Source organism: Embiotoca jacksoni, unplaced genomic scaffold, assembly GCF_022577435.1.
Source record: "Embiotoca jacksoni isolate LCO1_2020_lvr unplaced genomic scaffold, fEmbJac1.0.p SCAF_20, whole genome shotgun sequence".
Lineage (NCBI taxonomy): Eukaryota > Metazoa > Chordata > Actinopteri > Embiotocidae > Embiotoca > Embiotoca jacksoni.
In genome coordinates this window covers 6,398,473-6,415,804 of record NW_027185341.1, presented here as the reverse complement: position 1 = coordinate 6,415,804, position 17,332 = coordinate 6,398,473, and the positions used below count along the sequence as shown (strand labels likewise).

At 43.9% G+C, this 17,332-nt stretch overlaps 1 protein-coding gene across 2 annotated transcripts in view; it reads right to left on the bottom strand.

Annotated features, from left to right (window-relative positions):
• The window catches only part of trrap (transformation/transcription domain-associated protein), an 83,515-nt gene that overhangs the window by 13,616 nt on the left and 52,567 nt on the right, over positions 1–17,332 (bottom strand). For both annotated transcript variants that reach the window (XM_069155970.1, XM_069155971.1), the window contains 10 exons: positions 16,454–16,645; positions 13,877–14,072; positions 13,024–13,142; positions 12,754–12,900; positions 11,820–11,920; positions 9,433–9,634; positions 7,952–8,113; positions 3,522–3,612; positions 2,981–3,186; positions 1,489–1,750 (listed from right to left, as the gene is read on the bottom strand). In XM_069155970.1, coding sequence (XP_069012071.1) covers positions 1,489–1,750; positions 2,981–3,186; positions 3,522–3,612; positions 7,952–8,113; positions 9,433–9,634; positions 11,820–11,920; positions 12,754–12,900; positions 13,024–13,142; positions 13,877–14,072; positions 16,454–16,645 — 1,678 coding nt within the window. The remainder of the gene's footprint in view (positions 1–1,488; positions 1,751–2,980; positions 3,187–3,521; positions 3,613–7,951; positions 8,114–9,432; positions 9,635–11,819; positions 11,921–12,753; positions 12,901–13,023; positions 13,143–13,876; positions 14,073–16,453; positions 16,646–17,332) is intronic.

Sequence of the window (17,332 nt, the reverse complement as noted above, 5' to 3'; positions counted from 1 at the left end):
CGGAAAACATGTTCCCATGACCAATCAGCGACCAGTGCGAGTGGCTAAGTGCGATGACGTTGAAGTTAAGTGTTTGTTTTGAGACGTAGTTCCTGAAAGGCGCTTGTAGAGCAGGATGAAGCGATGATGTAGCAATGCAAGCAAATATTGAGGAAATGAAGCCAGCGCAAGAACAATGCCTAAAAAAAAAAATGCTGCAGCGGACATTTAACAACACTCCACTGACATTGGGTGAGGGTCTCTGTTATTTATAGCTTTGGGAGTTTCGTCGCTCTGATAGTTTCGTAATTAACCCAAGGTTTACGCACATTAGGATGCACCGACTTGAAACAATCTCAAACGGAGCTTGGCCAGACCCACATATTCATGCAGGGAATTTGGGTCTGGTATATAGACTGTATATAAAAGTGGACGCAGCTTCTGGGTCTGAAAAGTGAGCCCAATGTGGAAGTGCCTTAAACTGCAATACTACCAATGGCCACTAGGGGCCGGCTCCAAAAAGGCTCCAGCTCCATGAACTCCCATTCAACTTCTCTCATGAAAAACAAAGTCAATACATTTTTGCATAATGTCATAATGGTATCATTCGCTGAAGTCACTCCTCGTTTCTTTTCAAAAAGCTGTATGTTTGGTGGCGCGCTAACTAGACATCATTGTTTTATAGTTTCAACAGAGCGAGGACGAAAATAACAAAAACAGTCTTCTGCTTTACTTCATCAAACATGGACGGGTTGTTGAGATCATCACGGCAGAGCAGCACCAGCTCAGATTAGAACTGCCGCTGACTTGTGTATAATCAAAACCAGTGTGGGCGTTTGCACACAATGTGTAATGAAGACACAGACAGACACACAGACAAACATCTATTTCTGACCCGTCACCAGCCCCGATCCCTCCCTAAAATCCAATCATCTTGCAGGAAACCTTAATTACATTGTAGAACGGCAGAGCTCCAGCTGCTCCGGGCGACAGCACAGGCTGCTCTGAGCAGCACTGATACGAGTAAAGTGCCTGTGCAGATATGACATAACCAGTTAAATATATTGCAACAAAGCACAGCGTGACTCATGATGTAAACTAATATCGACACACGGTGGCACAAATACTGCTTTTGTTTGCTGAAAGGTGGCTGATGTCAGGTGAAGTCTTTAGGGAGAGGAGCGATGAGGTGTTGCTGGTTTCTCGACCTGGACAATTGTCGCACCTTTTCATACTCACAAAACAACTATTCTGGTTGCCTGAAAACATAGGCTTCACTTACTTTGTCTCTTCCAATTCCCAAGTGTTATGATGAAGTTGGAAGATGGTAAACAAGTGATACTGAAATTGAACATGGCTGAAAGGCATGAAAGTAAAGTGAGCAAACAACAAAAGTTCAAAAAAGTAAACACAGAGGAACAACCCCAACGTGAAAGAACTCGTCGATGCTCGTCTTTCTGTCCCGTGAGCTTCTACATCTACACATTCAGAGTTTAAAAGCCGACCAACCTGTTGTGAACTGTCCCTTCATCTTCTGGAAAACGGGGTCCTGGGCTGTGGCCTGGGCTCGGCGAGCCAGAGACTCAGAGGCAGCACTGGAGAACATGGTGGAAACATTGGAGACGTTCTCCAAGCCGACGCCGAAGGTGCTAACCAGCTTCTTGACGAAATTGAGCGTGTGTGGTGTGATCTTGGCATCAGATACTGCACCGCTCTTCTCAAAGGCCACTGAGTAGCATTTAGCAAGGCCCTGCTGGAGCTGCCTTAAGACCTGCAGAGAGAGAGAGACAGAGGCAAATAGAGGAGGGAAAAAAAAATACTATAATTAGATTACTACTGTTTACAGATACTCCAATCTGAGTTAATTTGAAAGTATCTGTGGAGTTTAATCTCTGTCAGAGGCGCCTACGATCCCTCAAGGAAACGAGTTGCACCAACGTGAAGTTATACAGTGACCACAACAAAGGAGAGGAGAAAGGTGATGACGATGTTGAATACCTTTGGCCCTGCTTGCCCAGTGGAATGAAGCAGAGAGCCTGCAGCTGCTGCCGAGTCCCCCGAATCATCAGGTAATCTCTCTCTCTCTCACACCAACAAACTTCCAGCCCTAAATCCCTGCCCCGTCCTGCACGCTCATCGCAGCCATCCATCACTTGTCTCTGTCTTCTCTCCTCCTACTGCATCTCCTTCTCCCAGACTTCACCCTCCCCCCCTCTCCCCACCTCCACCACACCATGCACGGCTAAAACAATTTGCAGCAAGTTCAGTTTGGATGATTGTGCCAGGCCTACCTCCTGGTCTGACAACTAGTTCGCTAGGTAGAAAAAATACTGCTGTCTGAATGTGTGATTTAAGTCGACGTGGGCTCCAACTAAAGGGATTTGAGAAAATACCAGCCGAGATGTAACGAAATTAAGAGAAATCTACTGTCTGGGAATTTACACGAGGCTTCTGGTAATTCCGTCTTCAATATAATCTGCCATTAACCTGGCAGCCAGGTCTGTCATCTCTGTTTCAAGACATTTGATGTCTTGTCTTCACTGTGCTGTACAAATAAAAGCAAAAATGTCCCACAAATATTCTTAAGAAAAGAAAAAAAACGGCCATCATCTGTTTGAGAAAGTTGCATGACACACATATGCACAAGATGTTCACTCCAACTTGCTTTCACACGTGAACATTTTCACCGCCAGCTGTATTGTTTTATCACCGTCTGAACCACTTAAAACACACACGCCGCAACAGATTCAGACACAGACACACACACACACACACACACACCGCAACAGATTCAGACAGACACACACACACACACGCCGCAACAGATTCAGACACAGACACACACACACACACACCGCAACAGATTCACACACACACACACACACACACACACACACACACACACACACACACACACACACACACACACACACACACACACACACGCACACACACACGCACACACACGCACACACACACGCAGCACCTTTATTCTTCTCACCTCTTCATGCCAGTTCTCTCTGAACCACACCATCTGGTCCACAATGCCCTCCAGGGAGGAGAGCAGGGTGGGGTGGAGCTCCCGCTGCATGTGCATGATCCGGCTGCAGCGCCACATTGGAGCAGTGGCCCGGATGGGCCCCGGGTCGGAGGACCCCGAGTGAGGCTGGGCCCCCACCGAACTGGGCTGCTGCTGACCGGATGAGTCTGCGGGGAGACGAGCGGAGGACAGGGTGAGGGGGGGGAAAAATGACAGGAGAAGAAAACAGTAGGCAGAAAGGAGGAACACAAACACAAGCAAAGGCAAATTTGACATTGTATGTTCTTCAGAACAATTTCTGCTTCAAGACAAACAGTCCACAGTAACACTGGGGGAAAATATACGTCACAGGGCATATTTCATAAGCTATAGACACATTTTCTGCACCTACACATACTTTTAAATGGTATAACTCAGCATGATAGCAGGAGGAAGAAAAAGCTTTTTAATGTCCAAAGTGTGGTAAAGAATCAACACACTACGGCCAGCCATGTTTACTTACCACTTTTGTAGCGCTCCCTCTGCTCGATCTTGAGAGTCAGGTAAAGGGTGCGGATCGGGAAGTAGACGGCCTGGGGGTACACTCGTCCCACCTAGCAGATAAAAGAGGGTCAGAGATTACATTTCAAAGACTCCCCCTGAGGGGGGGAGAGAGAGAGAGAGAGAGAGAGAGAGAGAGAGAGAGAGAGAGAGAGAGAGAGAGAGAGAGAGAGAGAGAGAGAGAGAGGGAAGCGATGGAGACACGTGTGTCAGTGAGAGATCATACTGATACAGCCAAAGACCTCTGCTGTAACAGAGGGAGTGTTTGAAGCTTTGAGTCAGGGGAGTTAGGGGGAAATTTAAAAACACGTCATGGCTGAATTACAAAACTGGATGTGACTGATGATGAAATTGACTTCAAGACTTCAAGAAAAGTCCCTGACAACACTGGAAGGCTTCATGGTTGAAGTCGGGACATAAGAGGTTTTCAAGTTTTAAACACACAACAAATTCACCTCAAACTTGGCGGAGTAGGATTCCTTTGATTAAGTAAGGCACCAGGTGAGTTCAGCGTCTGCCTTTAGCGTACAAGTTATATATCTCTCAGGTCACAGGTCAGCCACAGAGCCTGAAGAGCGGCACCCGAGCGAGACCATTTTTTGAAAATAAAAATTCAGTGTGGCATTGAACTGAAAATCAATGTTTAAATAATAAAAAAAAAAAAAAGTCAGCAAGCTCCCACATCAGGACACTAGGTATATATCTTTCTTGCTATTTCTATCTATAAGGATCTGAATGGCTGTTTGGGAGCCAAATATAGTTGCATACACAGTTCACTTGAAAATGTGACGGCATATGCAGGTCAGTTTTCTATCAAAGAATGATGCACTAACCAACAGACTAAATTAGTAAAGACAAATTCCCACCTGTGGGTTTCTTTCATTCATCATCCATCCATTTGGTCCTGAAAGCTCATATGGCAATATGGAAAATGTTTGATGAGATGCACTGTTTAAGTCCTTAATAGAGCTCTCCCCAAATACAAGTTTTGTCAGAGATGCTATATGTAACTTGAAAAAAAAAATGTGTTCGCGGTCTAGTCTGCTCTTTCGGGAAGGCGGCTTTGATTTTGCTGTTAACACTGTCGCTAACAGGCGGCTCGGTTTGAGCGAGCACTTGTTAAATACATGTTTTAAAAGCTCATCTAATATGATTTTGTATTTACTCTGTAAAGTAGCACAGTGTTAACAGTGCTGCTTATAAAATTCTGTCAGCTCTGGAAATAATGAAATTATAGTCATAAACATGCAACAACGAGCCAACTAATGGCTTGAACCAACAGCCATCAGTAGACTAGGAGAATATTTTGGGGGGAGGATGGGGAAGCCTTACTCCTTTAATTCTTGAGTATGCAGTAAAAGCTCAGACCAAATATCCAAACACCTTTTTCTGTGTAGCTACTTGTCACTAAATGACATTGGAATACATAAGAGGGCAACCACCATGACACATCACGCACAGACACAGTGAAGGAATCTCCCCTTAGGATGATGGAGGTCAAATCTGATATATTTGCGTGTGTGACGCATCATGGCGACTGTACAAAGTGAGTCCCTCAAGGCAGAACATGAGCTGTCAAAAAGCTCCCTAAAACGAGAGCAAAGAGATCTGTCGTTACTAAAAAACGACGAGCCAAGCTAAAATAAGCCTGGTGGTATTTTATTTTTTTAATAATTGAAAATATGACCATTTGGAGGTTTGTCTTTAATGTATGGGAGTATCTGAGCACTCAGGTTCCTCCTTGTCATGTATACCTCTTAGTTGCAGTGATGTAAAATATTAAAAATGGACTAAAAGTACATAAATAATAACCAGATTGAAAAAAAAAAAAAAAAAAATTCTGAATGTGGACGACACATTGAGCCTGGTTTTATGCTCACTGGATTTTGGTACAGTAAAGGGCCAAACATTGAGGTTCTTTCAGGTCTCAGAGCCCAATTTCATAGGCTGCGATTACAAAGCTACTCGATCCCTTCTAGACCCTCTATACGTCTGCAGGGCCGGCCGGGATAACGCCACCTCTCAACAACAAAACTGAGCTCAAATGTGATTAAAGGTGGGTCGAGGATGGATGGTGTTGGAGGGGGCCACGGGGGTGAACACAGAGGAAGAAATAGAAGAAGTCTCTTTTTTTTTTTTTTTTTTTTGCCACACATTAGCCTCGAGCTAAATGGATTTTGGGAACCTCTAAGCTTTCTCTGGCTTGATTCAAAATTCCTCTGACATCGAGGCCCAGGTCCTTCAGAGGTATTCTCCGACTGTACAAATCAAGATTACACAAAAGCTAGCTCAGGCCGAGAACAGCTAAGAGGAACAGACAGCAGTTCTCTTTGGACTACGAAAAGGAACTGCTCAAGATCTCAGCAGGTCTTTCTCAAGAGACTCAGCTCCCTAAAAGGTATGTAGCTCACAACTCTAAGTTATCAGTCAGTCAGCGGCGGTGTGCTGTAAAAGCAGCACCGAGGCAGGGGAGAGAGAGATAGGATTAACTAGCTGGTCTAAACCCGGGCAGCCTGGACACAATACAAAAGGTGAGAAGGAAAAACTATTATTTAACTGAACTGCAGCTAGGAAAACACTTCCAGGCACCTCCAGCAAAAAGCTTTAACTGCTCTTTTGTGGCTAACATGCACCCATCTCTAAAATACTTCCAGCACAAAAAGACACAGAAAAAAAAAATCGAAATAAGTTGGGTCACCCTTGTCCTCAAGCAAACACAAATAGACACCTGCACTCACTGAACATATACTGTATTCAGAAATTGTTCACACACTTTCTTTTCTATGTCTAATAATTCTCAGTTTTTTGTACAGCAAATGTGTAATTTTCATGATTCTATTTCACAGTGATTAGAACCAAGAGAAGAGAGGATCATTTGAAAATGAAAAATGCACTATGGAGACGAGAAGTGAGGAGAAGTCTGGAGTAAGTGGAAGAGGGAGTTTTAAGTGGAAGCTAACAGCTGCATTAAAGATGAAAGAGGAAGGAAGGCAGAGAGGAAGAGGAGGAACCACAGATCACCACGCTAATGGGGAGATAAGAAAAGTCATATTTTGGCAAAGCCAAGGTGGGCTGGAGGGGGGGGGGGCGCACGGTAGACAAGGCGCAGGCAGCGAGGGAAGGTGGGAAGAGGTGCTGAGGTTCTCTGCTAACTTCTGATTCATCTTCCCCGCCTGCCCACAGGCGCTCTCCTCCTCACCTTCATCAATATTTCAACATACGTTTTTTAAACATCCCGCCGCCGCAGAGAAACTCTAAATAATTCAAGCGGGCGAGAGAGATAAAGAATGCCGTGCATTGAAATGTGTTTTTTTGTTCTTCACATAAAAAAAGGCAGTGAACCTTTTACCCTTCACTTGTTCGAGGATGACAAGTCAGACCAAAGGAACGACTGGATCTTTGTAGAAGGAAAATCTGTATAGTCTCAATCCATAAATGTGCAAACAGCAAGTATTTGTGAAACTGTAATCAAGAGGCAACAACTTTAAACCTCATTTCGACCATGTGTGGAGCTCTAATGCACTTTACATAGATTAAAAACACCTGCTTCGAGTAACACATTATATAAAAATCCAGCACAAAAAACAAATGTTTCTACTGCTCTGCTCATATTTAACAGCTAACTCACATTAAGCGACCTTCTTAATGAATTTAACAGTCAGATGTTTCCTCTTTCTCTGCATGATAAAAAAGAAAAAGGATTCTCATGATTCAACCACATCTGTCTTGTACACTTCAAGTTTAAAACCTTCCCTCTCTTCCGTTTATCCTCCTTCCCACTTTCTCTCATATCCTCTATACAATACTCCGGGTCTGCTGAGAGGACGGCTGTTTGTTATAGCACACTACTCTTTGAAGATCACCCTCTTCAAATTGTGCGGAAATAATACTCCATTAAGCAAAGCAAATTAGTCCTCGGTTTAATTACGAGCTCTGTTCCCGCAGTGCGGATGCGTACAATATTAACTTTATAATCATTTCTTGAACAAATAATTTAAAAACCAATTCACCGGGGACTGGTGAAAGCCAATAAATTGCTGTAAAAAGGGACAGTGAAGGAATCTCAATGCTTAATTTGGTAAATAGAAAGCAGGGGAGAGACCACTTTGGCGTGAATGCAGTTAATTTATCTTGATTAGAAAGACGTGCATGAGCACTAATGCTAACACACCGGCCAGATGTGGTGCCCCAAAACGCATGAAAGAAGCCAACGGGAAATATGATTGATGGCTGTAGCAGACATCCAGATATGAAACTGAATATGATGTGAAGATTGTCGGACAGAGCTGTTTGATAAATGATTTCATGAATATGGAGTTCAAAGCCGACCACGAGGATTTTGGCTTCAGCACAAATGTAGATTTGGCTTTGGGAGTTTTGTAAATCCCTCACCTGGCTGATGAGGTTGAGCAGAGGTTTGCCTTCTGACCCAACCAGGCAGGTCAGGAGCTGTGGTATCCATGCCAACCACTGGATGGGCGGGACTCCAATACAGTACTTGTCCACGGCGTCGGCCAGAGTGTTCTTGTCATCGAAGCTGAGCAGCCAGAGCACCTGCGGATGAAAAGCAACACACACACACACACACACACACACACACACACACACACACACACACACACACGTGAGACAGGAGGAAGATGAAGACAGGTGGAGACGAAAATAAGAACAGAAGGCAGAAACAAACACATTAAATGGACCGCTTGTCACATTAAAATACTTCATACGTTTCACAATAATGTAACTGCTGTAAGATAGAGAGTAGTGAGGGGTAAGGTCTCTGTCATTAATCAGACCATTGCTGCTTCCCTGGCTCTGTTCACAGGAGGGGGGCTGTAGAGAAATACAGGAGTACATCTTGGCAATGCTTACTTTGATCAAAGCTGAGCCAACGTGGAGGTGATCTCTCCTCCCCTGGTGCGCTTGTGTGTGCATCTACATTATGATGAAGACATTAACCCTCACTCAACCCCCCCAGGCTCTCTTTAGCAAGCCAAGCCGACTACACAGATTGTGTATAATTACTGATAATGACTGGTCATCTCCCTTCATCCATTAGCACTGAGCATTGCCAACCCAGTTTGTCGGCACAATACCAGCGGGGTGGGGTCACCAGTGAAACATCTAATATGAAGCTGGTTGCAGCCTTTATTAAAACAGTGTCTGCGGCTAACACAGGACACGGCAAGACCATATTTATTATTTATGCAGTCTGACATATGGAGGTCTGGTTTCTATGCTTAAACCCTCCAGAGGAGCTGCACTGAATGAGTTAGTTAGTGTGTGTGTGTGTGTGTGTGTGTGTGTGTGTGTGTGTGTGTGTGCGTGCGTGCGTGCGTGCGTGCGTGGCGGTGGGATGCTTGTTAGCGAGAAGTCCAGCTCTTTACCTCCCACACAGGTCTTACTGAACTGCTAAGCACGATGGAATTGGTCTGACTGTTAGAGAAAGGTCGGTCCATGTAGAGGGTCGTGAGATTGGAGTTTGAGGGGAAGCCATTAGTCTGTTCACCCCCCAGTGCCAGAGGATGGCCTTCACTTCACCATCGATCTACTGCTGGAACCCATCCACGCTGTCCACCGCTGGAGTGGAATCGATCACATTACTACACTCTGCTTGTAACTGTGGGTTATGTGGCTATGAGTTTCAGAGAGGGGAAAAGAACGTCTTTCCTCTCATCAGCACCAATTATTTATGGGCTCAATGAGGTCAGGACACCAGAGAATTAAAAGTGACCCTCTCTTGAAAAAAGACCTGATTAAGGGCACTGGTTTTATTGGTGAGGTGGTTTCAGAGCCACTGTCAGCATTTTGCCTCCCACACTTGAACCTCGATGATCACACAGATCACTCCTGCTTCCCCGTTCCCTCATCACCTTCGCTAGGTATTTGCGGGACTTGCTCTCGTTTTGGTGCCGGCAGGCGTGGAGGTAGCAGGTGATGGCGGAGACTCCCAGGTGGAGCTGGCGGTCCTTGACGAATATGTTCTCCAAGTAGTCGCCCCACATGGCCCACGCTTTCACCAGCACGTCATGCATCTGCACCGCCGCTGAAAAGGCCTTGTTGGCCTCCTCTGACCTAGAACCAGAAAAGGACGGGAAGTGGACGGAGTTAGAGAGTGAGGGTCCGACAGAAAATCAAGGGCAAGTGAGCAAAGGAAGGGAGCTCAAGGAAAAGAAAGGAAATAGAATTGAGTGAAAGGGAAGTCAGAAGGAAGAAAGAGACACAAAATAGGGAGGAACTCTGAAGAGAGCAGGGAGGACTCGATGAGTCAAAGAGATGGATGCAGCACCAGTGTGGAGAGGACGCGAAAGAACAAAAGAAAAAGATGGAGTGTGCAAGAAACAGATGATGATGATCATATCCTGAATTATGTTCTACACTTCAATAAGCACCATATTTGATTTGCTGTAATCTTCAAGGTCTCCCCCTCTCTGCATAATAGAGTAAGCATTTAACCCAGCATGAATTAATGTTGCCAAGGTTTTGTTAAAATGTAATACGAGTTGAACCCAACCCTACCATACTGTGCAGATCAGTCAATGACATATGATCTTAACATCTTCCTATTTTATAAGAAATGACAAAGCTGCAGCAGGTAACAACCTCTGCATGAAGGCCGTATTACATCTATATACAAATACAATGAGCGTAAAGATCACTGCTACAGCTTAGAGAAATCTGTTGGCTGATAAACTCGAGCATCCTTCAGAGTATTTATCCTGATACTGCAATCCAGCAGCCACTCACACACACAAGAGGAATACGATTTTGAACCTGTTAAGTAGCAGGCAGAGAAATAGACAGGTGAAATCTGGCAGGAGACCCAAGTTTTGACGGCAGCGTTTGTGCTGACGGGGAAATATATTCTGACTCATCAGCTACTTTCACCAACGCCAAGCGGCTTCTAACCACTCGTTGGCACGCAGTCGGAATAATTTTTACACACCTTTCAACCTTTGATTAATAAATAAGATGCAAGAGGCACCCCGAGACGCACTACCCTGCAGTCAAAATAAGGAGACAGGCCTGTCAATGAACAAGTCTTACTGAACTGCACTTGGTAAATGGACCTCCATTTTAGGAGTGCTTCCAAAACTACTCTCCCACTTACTCACGGTGAAATGTCTCCCAAGCCAATCAATTAAATTGCGTTATTATAAAAGGCATTTTGGCATGTGATTAAAAAATGGGAGCTTGATTGCTATGGGAGTCGGAGCCGAAGACCCTCCAGTAATACTTAATGGGGTTCCCTCAGTCACTTTGCGAGTGTTAAAGTACATTAACAGTTTCTACTACCCGGCTCAACAGGAGCACAGGCGCCCAACAGACTGTCAAAAGTCTGACACCCGTTTAATTGAATGATCCCAAAAATCCTTGGCACATGTGGTTGCACATGCACAACAATCTCCGAACCCCTAACCCCCACCCTGCTGTTAATTCTCCACCGGTGTAGGGGAAACTTAATGATTGCAATAAACCCCGCTGAGGTAGAGGCAAATTCTGCTGATCGCGGCGATTCCTGCAAATTGCTTTGAGTTAATTATTGAGCTGCATATACATCTAATAAGCCTTCCTCAATTTGTCTTTCACCCCTCAGGACGCCATGTCACGTCAGAGATGATGGGCGAAAAGGGGGAAGCTGAAGGGGAAGGGGGTGTTGCAGAGTGAGGGCAAAGCATTGGAGACGACAGCCGAGCGCTCCACGGGAAAACCCCGGAGCCAAAAACAAATTACTGACACCGTCACAACCTGATGGCACAGATCAAATCTAAGCCTCCTCACGTGGGTTACCTCGTAACAAAACCTTTGCGGTGCGTTGCCTTGAGGTGAGAAGTAAATATGACTGCTGGGTATTGACAGGATGCAACTCCCACACAGAGATAAGGAACCACTGAGACAGTTTAAGGAAATGTGCTAAGGAATGAAAGGATTAATAAATAAGAAAATGTGAAAAGAGAAAATTTAAAGTTGCCTGGAAAGTAGGGCTTCACAATTCTGGATTAAATGAGAATTGAGATCAATATTTTTGTTCAATATATATGTTTTTTGCTTTCATTACCTGATACAGAAGATGATGGTGCCTGATGTAGGGTATACGATATTCTAGTAAAATATTTATAATATAAATATTGTGATTAATCAAGGAATTCTAGTAAAAAAAAACATTTTGGTACATTATTTGTGCAGCCCTGCTCCCAAAGCAACAATGCTCATGGAAAGCTGTAAAGTTTGTAAAAGTGAGAACAGCAGGTGGACATACTTGTTGATCTGAGCCAGGAACATTCCCTTCAGTGCGTAGAACTCAGCCGTCATCTCCTTGGTGAAGTACTTCAGGTTGGTCGACTCTATCACCTCCAAACCCTGACGAATAGAGACGACAACAACAGAGGTTTAACTTCTGACAAGACTGAAGGAAGGAAGCTTTCATCTACGCATGAGAGGAATCGTGAAGAACAACATATTGTTTTAGACGGGGTCAAAATCACATGTGAAAAATAAACAAACTGCTAAGTGTTCATTAAGATGTAAGAAAAGAGGTGTTATGGGAAGTAAACTTCCATTACGGCGAGCCTCTGATTAGGTGTCCCTTACGTACTGCTGTGACAAACGATGTGTAGCAGCAGAAAGACACAGAGGGAACCAGAGATGAGATAGAAGAGAGGAAGAGAGAGAGAGAGAGAGAGAGAGAGAGAGAGAGAGAGAGAGGAGAGAGAGAGAGAGAGAGAGAGAGAGAGAGAGAGAGAGAGAGAGAGAGAAGAGAAAGAGAAGAGAGAGAGAGAGGAGAGAGAGAAGAGAGAGAGAAGAAAGAGAGAGAAGAGTGTCTACTGGCACTTTTAATGACTTGCGGTGTGCTGAACTGCTTCTATTAATCAGAGCACTCCATGGGCGTGAGAGCAAGCTCCTGAGTTACACACTGTTATAAGTCTCACCGCTATAACTCGTCACCTAGAGCCACCCCAAACACTTCTTGCTCTTTCTCCCACTCAAAGTAGCCCTAACTTTGCCTGCAGCTCCTGCTGACAGAAATTAGCCCAAGTGCTTAAATCACACAGAGCACATTAAATGGATTCATATAAAAAGAAAAGAAGAACCTGAGCCAGGTGCAAGTCGAAAAAATATATAAAGAGGAAACAACAACTCCAATTTGAAATATAGAATAACAGAGAGGAGGAAACGGGGATCTTCCATCTCACCTGCATGCATTCATTCTTGCCCATGACTCCAGCCAGCTGCAAATAACACTTGACCTGCTGTCTGATCTTCTGGAAGCAGTCCACGATGGGCACTGTGGGGATGGTGTGGATACGACTCAGAATGTCCAGAGCCACATTCACCAGCCCCTGGAGAAACAGCAGCGTGGCACAGTTAGATAAATGCAACTGAGATATGCAGAGGAATTTGAGAAAGTCAGGTGGTGAACTCGTAGTTAAAGCCGGCTCATGAGCCTGAACATGAACCTGTACCTGTTTGCGAGCGATCTTGCCGTACTGAATGATAGCAGAAGCGGACGCATGAACCCCCAACATGGCATTGTTGTTGTTTGGGTCATGCTGCGTGTTCGTCTCGTACGCCGTCACTATGGCTGTGGACAGAAACAGAACAGTGAACGTGGCATTTTACTTTATACGAGTGTTATAGTCTTCAAAGTCAGCAAAGAGAGCGGAGCTCCGAGGAGTGTGAGGAGCGGGGATCTTCTAGCACTCAGAAAGCTCTGCAGTCATAACGCAGACGAGGGCATTGGGGACACTAAACGTATTGAACAGTAAATGAGCCATGGCGATGAATTTCATCAAGAAAATTCCATTTCACTTTAAGTTTGAAGGCTGTCATGTATAAATGAAGTGGATTTTATTGGCACGGTGCTGCAGAACCAGCACTATCATTATTTCAGCGCTTCACAGTTCGAGTTGGAGCTCAAGTTGCTTGAGACATCACATTTTGCAGTGGCTGCCTTTCTGAATGGTTTCAAAGTCACCATGGGAGAGAGCTGAGCACTGAGCAAGGTAAACATGTGTGTGTGTGTGTGTGTGTGTGTGTGTGTGTGTGTGTGTGTGTGTGTGTGTGTGTGTGTGTGTGTGTGTGTGTGTGTGTGTGTGTGTGTGTGTGTGTGTTGCGTCCTGCAGTGAGACAGAGAGTGCTGTAGTGCGCTGACATTTGGAAATGTACATAGGCCCTGCGGGGGTTCTGCACATTGTTGCCTTTTAAAGAAGAATCCTTTCAGGAACCGGTGGATACCAAAGCAGTAATAGGAGAGTGTGTCTGCATGCCTAAAAAATAAAACATCACTGGTGTCGAATGTAGAGGCAGATGTCATACCTTGGTAGTGGTGTTGGCGCCACATGAATATGCTGCTCCAGTGGGACAGGTCGTCAGAGACGATGGGCAATCGATTCCTCCAGGTTTTCACCACAGTCTTCATGTCATGCAGGCTGGTGTTGCGGCCCAGGTTAGCTGGCTGAAGGCCTGCATTGATTTGGGCCGCCTCTTGCAGCTCAATGATCTGCTGTGCCGCCTTGGGGAGAAACGACAGTTAGAAATCTCTATCACGCTTTTTGTATCTTTAAAGGAGCGTTCAAGATCACCGTTAACATTCTCATTTGACTCTTTGACGCTAACATTTAAACTGTTATTGTGAATGAAACATAGCAGCAGACAAAAGCCAAATGCTTCCCAGGCATCCAATCAATTAACTTTTTTGTTGAGTGTGAAAAACTGCTCAACAGTCTGCTTCAAAGACCCAAAGACTGGCGGAAAACTAATCTTTTTAATATTTCATCTGCACATCTAAACAAATGTAAGATGCAATCCACCTGCCATCAATCAGTGTCTGGGCAGTTTAAAAAAAATGTCAAGTAATTATTTTTTTTCATTTTGTGTACTGCTAGGCTGTGCTTGCTTTGCTGTGTTTTGACATACAATTTAAAACTTTAAAGTGCACAGACAGCCATACAAAAAAGTCTTCTGCATTTTTGATTCATCTTCCTTCTTTTATTCATTGTTTATGTCTGTGTTTTGGTGTATAGCAGAGTGAAGCAGAACATATTCAAATGAATGGAATGACAAGAAAGGTAAAGAGTAAGATGAATACGTGACAACAAGGTTAGAAAGTAAGTAAGGAGTGCTTGGAGATCAGGGTTTAGTTACAAGGTAGATAGAAAACATGGATCAGGAGATACATGGAAGGAGGGGTGAGTGTGAGACTTCTGAGCTAACGGAAAAGAAACTATTAAAGTAAAAGCATGGAGAATAAAAATGTAAAGACTAACAAGAAAAACAGAAAAAGGTCTATTGTACTGACAAATAATAAGACTAAAAACAACACTGAAGTTTCCCTCTATGAAGTTGGCCTCGTAAGACTCTACATCTTCAGATTCAAACTCCAGGCCAACACAAACAAGACAAATCAAAGGGACCAAATGCCTTCACCTCTAAGTAGTCAGACATAAGGATTTCCAGCCCCCCCAAAATAGCAACACTGTCTGAAAACATTGCCACCCATTATATAGCCCAATTTAATTTATATTCCACCCTATTAGACCAATCTGACTGAATAATTAGTGGAGGACTTTGCAAATAGCAGAAATGTCACAGGAACTAAAGACACATGCCATTTTTGCGTCAGAAATATAGTGCAGCAATAATTTTCTTTATGCCACCAAAATGGTAGGAAAATGATGATGTCTTCCTCTGCTATGATGCGGCACAAAAAAAAAAAACTAACAAGGAGACTGGGAAAATGTGAAAATGAGGGCCTTCCATCTCATTCGGTGAAAAGAAGCCTCATTGATTGGCCCAAAGCAGTTTTGTGAACATATAATCAATCATTCCATTATAACTACTCATCAATCAATATTAATGTCACCCGTCATAATCGATAGCGTGGGTGATAATCCATTGATCGTCAGTCACTGCTGAGAGCTGGGATTTGGAGACGGCTTGATTGGAATGCTATTTGAACCCTACTGTATTTGCAGAGTCTGGGCTTCTCGGTCCGCGAGGCTCCCGCAGTCGTGAATTTGAGATATAGAGTTTGGAATGGAGATTTACAACAGGCTGCTTGGCTGGCTAGAGGAATAAATAGCTTGTTTTCCCTCGGCTAGGGTAAATAATTGGACTGCACATATGCGAGCACACGCATGCACACGCGCACGCCCATTCACACCAAAACAAAGAACATAGTCACACAATTCAAATACCCATTTTGAAAAGATAAATGTAGTGAATCAGAGCAGTGCTGAAGACTTACCCCCCCCCCCATCCCCCCACTACTCTGAAATGAAATCTCCCAAAACAAAATAAATTAGGCGGTACAATATTTTTCACAATTATCTGTTAATATCAGCTGATGGCCCATTTCTAACCTTCATTCAGACCATCCCATTCATCATGTAAATGTAATTCTGCTGCAGGTATTTAATCAAACAGTATCTGATGGTAGGGAAGTAATTACAGCCATTCTAAACTAACTCTCTTTCTTCCCCCTTCTTCTCTTCCACCCCCCCCCACCCCCCCCATGTCCTCTCAGTCTGTTCACCTTTCTTAATTTTTACCGCCTAAGTCTGCCTTCTTTTTTTCGTTCCCCATTTTTAATCTCTGACCCATCTATTGTAATCTCTTGTGGTGGAATCAAAGAGGCTTAAAAGGGTTTTTGATTTGTTTTTAATCATCTGTCTCAATTGTATAAAACGGAGTGAGAGAGGGAGATAGAAGCCTTTATCAGCGTTACTCAACGGCACATTGTCTTGGGGCTACTGATGATCTCTTGACATGCATCTCTTCAAGTGCTTATCACAAATGGACTGACTTCCCCTCACTGGTCTTCCTTACCACAGTGTTAATCTAAAAGCAGCCTCTCAATGAAAAATAACCTTGTCATGCGTTGTGTATACTGACCTGCAGGAGTGGCGTGTGCACGTGGGAGACGATGTGAGGCAACCTCCTCCATTCGCGTATGGCCAGGCTGGATGCCATCTCCACCAGCCGCTCGATGAAGTTGAGCTGCTGCTCCTCTGGGTGGCAGATGGCCAGGTAGCCACGGTGCATGTTCACTTTCCAAGCCATCTCCTTGGGACAGCTCAGCTCCACCTGGAAATCCACACAGTAAGTCCATATTTAAACACAAAGTTACAGCAGCAACAGAAAGGAGGCTACACAATTTAGTTATCAGCAACTTGAAAAATTGACTGACAATTTAATTAATACTTTTTTTTTTTTTTTTTTTAAAGGATAATAATCAGTCAATGAATAACATTTTACAATAACAAGAGTTATCAAGTTAGCAAGAACAATATACCACTATCAAATTAATTGGCATATTCTGATATAACTACAATCAAAAGATAAGATCACTGTTGGTAGGCTGATCTGACAGTGGCAGCTCGTGTATTACAGATTCACAGGAACACTGCAGCTATTTTTTCTCTGCATTCATCTTGAGAGTAATTTGTGTTTTCTTTGTCTTTTTGTTGTTTTGCCATCTGCTGTCGCCAGAAAAATCAAAGCTTAACTTGTGTTTTCACTGGAAAAAGAGCCTTTTGATTGGACCGCAACAGCAGAGGCAAAGATCTAAACATGAATGTCTGTCACTGACTGAGTGACTGCCTGATATACCAGTGTTGTTACACCAACAATACTGACGGATTGTATCAGTTTCAAAAGAAAAGCCTTCCTTTCAAATTAAAAGCACTCTAGTAGTTCATAGACATACAAAAAAAAAAGGAGCTAAAATGGCTGCCAATCTCCTCCACGAATTTAGTTTAAGGTGAGTGCACA